We start from the raw sequence: 10332 nt of genomic DNA on the forward strand, positions 1-10332 counted from the left end.
AAGAAAAATGAAGCATTTAAGTGGGTTAAGAGTGTTTAAACATGCTGAGTTGCTAGCACTGCTGACCAGAGTCCCTCATTTATCCACTAGATAGGTGTAGCAAAGGAGGCAAAGTTATGAGATCACCCAGCAATGGGTTTCAACTCTTCCTTGAAATTATTCCTGTAAAATTAAAGGTCTTGCTCTCCTTCCTGCTCATAGCTTGAGCCCACTGTGAAGCCTTTGTCATGTGTACAACTGTGATGTTATATCTTGGATGAGAACTAGGAATTCATTAGCAATTGGACCAAAGTCTACCAAAGTTTTCAGGGCCTGCATGTGTCCTTCAGACATTAACAGCTTTTTCCTACAGCTAATTAGATTGGGCCAAGTTTTAAACAGTTAGTGTAGACAAATTTTAAAAGCAAAAACGTTCCAGAACTAAAACACAGAATGGGTGGAGATGTGTTAAAGAAAAGGTTTTAGCAGCTCTCTATGCACCTGATTTTTCAGAAGTGCTTGGTTATTTGTGTCAATTACAGCTCTAGCACTTCTGGAAGATTCTAAGCCTAGAACTTTGTTTCCTTCAGGCCTACACATGCCAGTGTGTGGTTTTGGGGTTTTTTGGGGGGTTGGTGTGGCTTTGGTGGTCGGTTTGGGTTTTTTCTCCAGTTGTGCTGTTTCCATGGTGAGATCTGAGAAATTATACATTGCCAACAAATTATCACTGGTTTCAGCTGAAGTGCTTAGTAGTCATACCTCTGGCCCAGCATTAATGGTTTATTTCTGTTGTCTGTTGTAAGTAGCTAAGCACATAATAGAAATACAAATAGACCATAAAAATTTATGGCCAAATTGTTTGCTTTGTGGTGGAGAGAGGGATATGATTTTTCAGGCTTTCCTTCCAAGAAGCAAGTCAAATTGGCAGCACCTTGTCCCCCACCTTAGTGAGATGCTTTGATTCTCTACATAACCTATTATTAAAAAGGTGTGTTCCCAGTAATTTTTAATATTTGTTCACAAATGTATGTCTGAATCTCAGGATGGATTTTATAGAAGTGAAGGCACAGGTGCAGTATCCTGCAGAGGAAGATCATATCTTTTCATCACGTGTTTCCTCAGCGTGCATGTAATAATTTGGATTTCCAAATGCAGCTTCGAGTTACAGATATGGGAATGCAGCCATTCACAGTCAAAGAGAGCACAGGGTTTTCTGTGTCAAGGGTCTTTTGTTAATATGTTGGTGTTGCAATAGCTAGACCTGCCTTTTCATTCTTTCACTCTTGGATGCAGACTATAATTTGTTTGCAAAACAAACAGGACTAATAAATCACTGCTTTGCTCATAGTTTTGTCCACTGTAAGAAATGTCTCCTTCCTGGAGGCAAAAACTATTAGGCAAATACCAAGACCTTCCTGGAAGAGGTATGTATGAGAAAAAGAGGGCTGAGTTGGGCTGTGGAAGTGGTCACTTCTCTTTCCCCTCTTTATTAGTAGTATAAATTGGGAATTTAACTGCACAGAGATGAGCGAAATGATGCAAAATCAATCTGAGAGCAGAATGAGACCCTAGTGGTGACATTTCTGCTGCAGTTGTTTTATTTCCACAGGAACAAACAATTGTTCCAGCTGATGCAAGTCAGACTGGCAGCTGGTCTTATCTTGATATTCCCTGTTGCATTTTGGTCATGTGAGAATATAGCTCTGTTGTGCTTTTTAGCCAGTCGAGGATGAATTTGTAACAGACTTCAGTCTACAATTGTGACTGACTGAAAAAGCAGGCTTTTTTGTATTGTGACTATGTCCAGTATCGTCATGATAAAAAAGAGTTTAAACTCTGCAGGACATTCTTATGTCTCTATTAGCCTTGCTTTTCTGATAATCTGGTAAAAATGGCCAAAAGTCCAAGTGTATTCTTGGAGAAAACGGTCTAATTCATCATTATATGTTCAAGTCCTCTCATCTCCTGGTTGATTACCTGAATCCCAGTCTGTGGTGCACTTTTTTATAGACAATTATTTCAGTTTTTCCAAGTGAACAGTTTTCTTTCTTCTCAATTGTGTGAGTTTGTTGTGGGTTTGGGTATTTTTGTTTGGTTGTTTTTTGTTTTGTTTTTTCTTTGAGCACACCTTGTCATCAATGACTCCTTTACCAAATGCTGAAGAACATTTCTCACACTAGAGTTTGCTTCTTCTTTCTTCAACTCATCAACTTTTAAAGGATAACAAATAGGAGTTTTAGGGGTTATCCTGAGGATTAGTTATTTTCTGTTGATCTTAACCTATTTATTGATGCAGTAAAAGATGAAGTGGTTCTGTGATACTTGGACACATGGGGAGCAAGATCTGCTCCGCATCCTCTCAGAAAAACAACTGAATTTTTTCAACTTTATATTTTTTGCTACCAGCCTATTTCATATAATCCTTTCCTGAAGAGTTTGCACAGATGTGAACCATTTTGGGTGACCACTGTGTGTCTCTTTCCTTGGTAAAGTGATGTGACTCTGGTTGCATTGCTTTGCTCTGTCACCAGTCTGGCTGCCGAGGTTACTGCCCTGAAACTGTGGAGATGGCTGAATGGCTATAAGAACACTTTTTAGTGTATGGAAATACAGATCCAAGGTTTTGTTATCTATTGTTGAAGAAGGAAGAAAAAACCTCTCAATTGTGGCTCAAAAACTGCCTTGAGGCTGGTGAATCTTTCTTTTTAATCTGCCTAAGAAACACATAAGATTATGAAGAGCACTAGTGAATTGAAAACCCAATTCACTTGAACTAACTCACTTTACCAAAGTGAGTAAAATAACAAAAAAAAGCAGTAACAATGAGACTACTTTATGGAAACAAAGACGTTTAAATATCTCTGTGGTCCACGCCTTGAGGTTTTATCTAGCCAGTCTTATTTTTTGGTGTTGTTTTACCAGTATGTTTCTGCTGCCATCTGCCACCTCCTCCTTTGAAGCTGAGACAAGTGTTAACATTTGTAATATTCCAGGTAGAGGGCTGCAGAGATAGTTCTTAGCAGAGCAGTTAGCATGTCTCTGCCCTTAATAGTTAGCATATACATATGCAAAATACAGACAATAATGCTATTTAAAATACAAAAGGAACACTTGCTCAAATCTCCCTGCAAGGTGAAGCAGGGCTATCGAAGGGCTAATCACACTGACTCAGCAGCATTCCCAGGGAAGGAGGGGAGATTAAATATCTTGAAAATCCTCCTAATCACCCATTCTGATGGTCACAAAGGGTTCTTTTGATGGAGCTAATAACACGGACTTTCCATTTTAATCGCTGATTTTTAGAGGGCACCTATTTTTTCGAAGTCCTGCCTTTGGCTCTTTTATTTCCCTTTTTAAATATGATGACGTTTTCACGTAGCTGTTACTTTAGTTTAACCTTTTCTTCTTTTAAGAGAAAATCGACTCACTAGTGCAAACATTAGTATAGATTCAGAATTATTTTAGAGATTTGCTATTTCTTGGTAGCATCCATTTTTGTACCTGGGAAAAACTGTATTTATGCTGGGGGCAAGGAAGGACAGTGTAGCCTCACACAGTTATTGACTAAATTTTAAAGAATGGTGTTTTTGCAGCACATGCAGGCTGTGAAATAGCAGCACCTGGTTTATGTTCTCAGTGTGAAAAAGGAACCTGTGTGTTTAGGGAATTTATTTTATAGATGCCATCACAGCTTTTTGCTCTTTTGACAAAGCCTTCAGGGAGTTCTACAAATCTTATCTCAGACAGGAGCCAGGGAGGGTGCCCATGTCTTCCAAGATTGACCTATACCTGGAAGAAATTATGGTGTCAGTGCCCTAGAAGGATGTATTCCTGTGCTGTAGCATATCTCTGTAATTTTTGCACCCCAGAATGAGTCACTGCATGTGATAAACACAACGGAAAACAAGCTAAAGATCAATTACTGGTTTGCAGGGAATTTAACTGTACCTGTTCAGTTATGTTGCACAGAGAGTGAGGTTTGAGTAGGATCACAGGTCACTAGAGCCAGGTTAGAGGCTGTGCAGTGAGCACACGTCCCAGGCAGTACCTGTGGTGCCTTGTTCCTTTCTATTTGCAGTCTCTCCCTGAGTTTGGAGCACTGGCTGTGCTGTCACAGCACATACTGCAGGTCTCACTTGGTTGCAGACTTACTATGCATACATATTTCTCCATGCATTGCTAACCCTTTCCCTCTCCTCCTACAGTGAGTTTGCCTCAGCCTTCACCAGCAAACCTAAGATCCCTCGTACTCCTGACGGGCAGAGCACCAGCCCTAGAAAGGGAAAGGTCCCAGCCATTGCCCCCCAGTTCTCTCAATCTGAACCCCAACAGACAAGCCATCCAAGCTCCTCAGGATCATCCACAAGGAGCAGACAGAGTAAGTGGAAAAAGTCATCGTTCTGTTTGTCATTCCTTGGGGTGGGAAAGGAAGGAGCATTGTAGAAAGTCTTCAGGAATGAAGCCGTAGGCTACAAATGTGCCAGGAGTATATGACATTGTGCTTGTCATCTGCAGGATGTACAACCATGTAGTTATATCCTGCTGAACATTGCTCCTATTTCCAGGCTGTCATGTGAGCAGTTAAAAGACATGCTTTTTCCTGTCCCTGGGTGGAGAAAAGCGGCCCAAATTCTCAGAAGTTTTTGGGGAAGCTTATGAGTCTCAGATTAGACTTTCTCTAGATGTCATCAGAGTTTTTCCTTTTCTTTAGACACTTGCTCATCCCACTGTGTAACTTGAAGTCGGATCCCTGTGTGTGTCTACACTGCAGCTGAATGTAGAGCAGATGTCAGGCAGCTCAGGAGATGGCTCAGGGCAGCCTGGTAAGCAGAGAGCCAAGCATGGTGTGCTGCTTTTAGCAGTCTCCTTTCTCCTGGAGACTGGTACTCAAGAACCATATGGCCATGCTGTGGCCTGCAAAAGCTTATAAGAAGTACTTCATCTGCGGGGGGGGGGGTGGTTCAGAAGAGAGGATGGCTTTGACTTGAGGATGGAGGAAAAGGATGGACACTTGTTTTAAGCCAGGCAACACAAGCTCAATATAGTGGAAAAATTGATCTTGGATGCTCACACATCAGTAAACGTGTGGTGTGTCAGCTGTGGAGGTTTTTTGGGGTGGAGAGGGAAGAAAGGTGCATTCTTTAGTAATGAAAAAACTTTTTCCCGGGAGTGTGGATAGGAAAAGCTGGATTCAAATACAACTCTGTGTCCATCATCAGTGAAAATGGCAGGAGCAAATGCATCCTAACAAGTTTAGTGATGATTATTTGATCACAATGTAACAGCTCTATTCTTTAGCTGTAACTGTTACCTTGAAACATTTGACAAAAACATAGTATGTCTTAATACCTTCCCAAGAAACTTGAAATATGTGTATATCATTAGCTACTCATTACAGATGCAAAAAGTGAAATGGAGAGAATTTAAATACCCCAGTAAATCAGTAACAGAGCTGGAAAGAGCATTCCGAGCCTTCTGTGTTGCTCACTCATTGTTCCCCACAGTTGCATGTGTAGGGAAGTGGTGTGGTTTCATTGGTGAGGCACTGGAAGGGAATGTTCTTGGTGGTGAAGGGAGGTTTTGACCTGGGGGCTCCTTGCTTCAGCACTCCTGTGCCGAGGTAATACAGCTCTTTCATCTTTACCTTTGCTGTGTGTGCCCCGAGTTTTACCTCTGACATCAGCACGCTCTGTTTCCTGTACCAGCAGCACTGTTCTGCCCTGACTGGATGTGGTGTTAACACCCAAGAGTCTGTCCCTGGTTCCTGTTTCGATTCATTTCCAAAAGCACTGGCCCATTGAAAAGAAGCCCTAGTGAAGAAAGGAAAAGCATAATGTGTGTGTGTTTGTGTACACAAAAAATCTTCTGCATGTTCTAGTTTCTCCAGGGCAGCTTTGTATTCCTGGCAGGGAGTGTCATAGGAAAGATGTGACATACCAGTGTGTCTTTCAGGAGGCTCTGGAGCAAGATCCTTTTCCAGTGGCACAATGTTAAATGTCTTTCATTTTTAAATTGCTTTAAAGTAGATCACATGGGGTTCTCCGTGGATATGTGATCTGTTAGTCCAGATACCTGAGCTCTTCTAACTTTTATTGTTTTATTTGTTCTACACTTTGCCTCTTCTCTTTGCTGTGTCTGTGCATCCTAAAGCTGAATGTATAACAGGCATCCCAACTTGCTCTGTGTCCATTTACAGTTTCTCCCAGTTTTTCTCTTGGGGTTCCAGGTTATCATTTTCTATCTGTCCACATGTGCCACGAGACAGTGTCAGCAATTGAATGTTAAACTCTTCCTGCTAAAAATAGCAAAGAAATTATTTTGCAAACAAGTCATCTTCCACTTACTCTGTGTACATGTATCCAGCCTTGTTGTCTGCTCTCACAGAGCACCTATTAGTTCTTGTCAATCCTGCAGGGCCTCTCACACAGGTATTTGCAGGTGGGAAGAGTTACATGAAGGTTGTCGGGACCAGATTTTTAAAAGACTAAAAAGGGCTTTAGGCACCTACACTGAAACTTGAGGTTCTCAAAGGTAATTCTCAGCTGTTACTTAAAGAAGCAGTCTGAACTGCTCCTTTAATTTCCTAGCTGACTCATCTGTAGGTCAAAAATGGTATCAGATGCACAGATACCAGCAATCAGTAGATTCCAGCAGTTGCTGCCTCCCATTTGCTTGCTGCATAGGTATATAGGTTTTTACATATCAAGAGACTCTGTTCCAGTGGAAGACTAATTTTTGGGTTTCTTGATATTTCTGGAGAAATGCAAGTTTTTATAGCTGATGGACATGATGAGAAAAAGCTGACTTTCTGATTTTGCTTGATGCATTCACTTACTTTAGAGGCACATTTTTAGCTTGATTTTAGTATTTATTATAGGTGTGTTTTCTGGAAACAAGTTGATTTTATGTAAACGTACCTGAACTAGCTGGACTGCTCCTCTTGGAGCATGGAGTGTGTGGAATGCCTGAGGAATGCAGAGGGAGCCCAGGTACTTAGTGCAGCTACAGGCCTGGGGCCAGATTCCTGCCTGAGATGCAGCCCCTGCTGTTAAGCTGAACTCTAGAGCAGAACCAAGCCCTTCCAAATAAAACCAGCAATGCTGGGATCTTCTGTGACTCCCACTTCCAACCTGGCACAGGGATGACACTGGCAGCATGGCTGAAACATAGGGTTCTGTAGGGAGCATAGGCACCTCCAAATTTAGACCTTTTCAACTGGGCTCCCTGTGGACATGGTTGCATGGTTTAATCCACTCTGATCCTCATTCTCTATCTGTTCCAGGCAACTCTGCATGGGCGTGCTGAAGCTGTTTGCAGTGTACCAAGTTCTGTCTAAGGCACACTGGAGCTAGGGCAGTACAAAAATCTCTACCAGAAGAATGGGGAATGTTTTTTGTCAGGAGTGCAACTGGACCCTGGTGACTCCCTTTCAGTTCTTTCAATATCCCCTGAAAAGGGATTGCCACAAATACATTCTGCATTTTTAAGTTGCAGCATCAGGAGTTAAAGTGCCTTTCTGCATGTTTTTTGTGATGTTTGTGTCCCTGTACAAGTTGAACAAGTGTTGCCCTCAGGCAGCTTCTATCTTGTAATAAATCCTGCCTTCAGCTGACAGACCCTTTCTTGCTGTTTTTCTGCAGGCAGCCAGTCCTACAGGAAGTGAGAACAGTTCCTTTCCTCAAGAATCACCTGTCACATTGCTGAAGGACAGAGCCAGCTTCCTGCAATGAGCTTTACTGGTGACCTACAGAGGAGAGTGGGGTTGTTGACATCGCAGGCCTTGCACGGGGATTCGGGATTATCTGATGGGATGCGTCTGTGGTCTCTAAAGCTGCCTAAGACAAGGGCCTTGTTATTACAATTCAAGGTCTCAGCAGCAGCCCAGGACAACATGGGAGATGGATATTCTCTGATAGTTTACTCTAAAGTGACATTGCCACCTTGACAAGAAACTCTTGCTCTCTGCCTTCCTTGCCAGAGTAAATGGCCTTTGGAGACAGAATGTAGGCTCAGCCCAGGAGTCTTACCAAGCAACTGTCTTTTTTACATATTGCTTGCTGAAGCAGCCTGCCAATTGCTTTTTTAAATTTTGCCTTTATGACTGGGTTGGAGGTATCTGTGTTGAAAGGATCTGCACGAGGAGGGACAGTGTCTGCCACATGTGCAGAGCCTTCCTGCCCGGAGCAGTGGGGGCGAGATCTGTCTGGCCTCCAGACCCTGGAGAGGAGGTATTTTATCAATTTCTGGTTGACCTGTAGCAGATGAAAAACACTGTTACAGTGCCCAAGGCGGTATCCAGGCTCACCTCTGAGGTCTTTACCTGCAGCAATTACTCCTATTCCTTCTTTCTGCATTTTTTTCTTAATTCTACTGTTAAACATTTGTGGAATGAAAAATCTATTTTTTTTCCACTGGAATGAAGAGCTTTGCTTCTTCTTCATAGAAGAAACCATGAGAATGTGAACAGATCAGAAGCAGCTTTCTCTTTACGTGTAATTGTGTTCCGTCTTCTTTGGTCTTTGTTGCTTTTTTTATGATCTTCAGGGCAATGGCTGTTTATGTCTTTATGGAATTTGTGCTGGTCTTTGGTGCATATGAAGTGCGGGCTAGGCAAGAGAGATCAGGAATACTTCCACTAAATAAAAACCAGCAGTTAGTTCTGCGAGTGAATTACAAAGCTAGTGCTGTTTGTTGTTTTTTCTCTCAACAGTAAGTGACCAGGAAACACTAAAGCCTTCACTGGGGGCTGGCTTTTCAGTAACACCCCCTCATGTGACAGTTGTTAGGACACATAAATGCAGTTTACATTGGAACTTGGCTGCTGCTGAGGCAGAGATGCACAAAAAAGCAGAGTGTATTGGCATAGGCTTCAGAAACAAATGCTTTAATGAGTACGAAAAGGGGGAAGGTAAGGCTTTGCTTTTGGAGTTTCACCTTGAGAAACAAACAAGTGGAACACAGCCTGAAAGGTAAAGCAACTCCTATAGTGACACTGCCTTCCCCTAAAGTAGAGTTGTAAAGCCATTTCCATACAGCCAGAAGAAAGCTTTGTGCTTGTGACAAGACCTTGAATTGGGCCTCTTGCTATGTGGTGGCAACTGAAGAGCCCAAGGCCACTGATGTCGTTGCTTCAGACCCACTGAGATCAGTGATGCTGTGTCAGATGTTTGCAGAAAGGGCTCCCGCACACAAGTTCAGGAAAGCCTTTTGGATAGACTTTAAATTGGAATGGGGGTGTTTTGCAGGAGAAGACCTCCTGTCGCTTAAAACCCAGTCAATTAATACGGAAGTTACAATTTACTGCTCAGTAACACCGACCTAACACCAAGCAGGCAGAGTACAGGTGCTGCTTTAACTCCCAAACTACCCAGGACATGAAGTGACTACAGACACTTGATAGCCCCTGTCACACAGATCCCCATGCCAGACAAAGAAGTCACAGAAAATCTCTGACTTGTGCTTAGATTCATCTGCCCTCTCTCAGAGCTGATAAACACAACTAATGGGAAAATGTCCTCTGGTTCACCAAAGGGCAGTACTGGCAAACAGCCATAAAAGCTCACCAAGAGGCTTTCCAGGGTAGGCAGAATTTCCTCTGAAATTCTGGTTTTTTTCCAGCATGTAACTTCAACGGCCAGGTTGTTAACACTGAAGTGCTAAGCAGTTCATTTGCATACATGGATATCAGAGAATGCTCCAGCAGCTGAGTTTTATTTATCTTACAGCAGTGCTGAGTTTCGTGTTGGATCTATGCTATGTTCATGCTAGATCTGATTCTGTAAGATGGAGAGCAGCTTTTGAAAAGTGTTGAGTGCAGACTAATTTTTTTGGGTGTGTCGAGGGGGGGGGGAACAACAACCCCAAAACCTCACTGATTTTATGAGTTGAGGTAAAAACTTGTTCACCCCTTGCCAGACACCCAGAGGTGGTTGGTAGGTGTGGCTACAGCTGCTCCAGCAGATCAAGATTCATGAAAACCAGAATGCATCTTGCTGAGTTGGACTGAAAGGAACAAACTGAAGTGTGTGTGCTTGTGTGTTTCTTACTCAGGCCTGTTGCAATGCAGAACTCTGTATTTTCCCATGTTCAACTCTTAGCTGTGTGAGTATGGAGTTGGAAATCCAAGACTATTTTTATATTAATGCATGAGAATCTTAATTTTCCAAATACCTGAGAGAAACTATGAATATGCTTAGGCTGAGGCAGTAACATATCCTCCTTTCCTCTGTGTTACTCACAAAAAAGCCCCTGTGATGCCAGTCAGAAGATTTGAAGCTAATGAAAAATGTCAGTTCTGCCTTTGTTCATAGAACTCCACTGTTCGGGGTGGAAGGGTCCCTGAATGGAGGTCGG

General features: G+C 42.5%; 1 protein-coding gene across 1 annotated transcript in view; it reads left to right on the forward strand.

The window, feature by feature from the left end:
• Positions 1–7698, forward strand: part of ARMC9 (armadillo repeat containing 9) — a gene marked incomplete at its 5' end in the record, with an annotated part of 57774 nt that extends 50076 nt beyond the window's left edge. The window contains 2 exons of the mRNA XM_082288197.1: positions 4185–4357; positions 7620–7698. Coding sequence (XP_082144323.1) covers positions 4185–4357; positions 7620–7642 — 196 coding nt within the window. The 3' untranslated portion in view covers positions 7643–7698. The remainder of the gene's footprint in view (positions 1–4184; positions 4358–7619) is intronic.
• Positions 7699–10332: the final 2634 nt, after the last annotated feature.

This window comes from Coloeus monedula, assembly GCF_965178545.1.
Source record: "Coloeus monedula genome assembly, chromosome: 10".
NCBI lineage: Eukaryota > Metazoa > Chordata > Aves > Passeriformes > Corvidae > Coloeus > Coloeus monedula.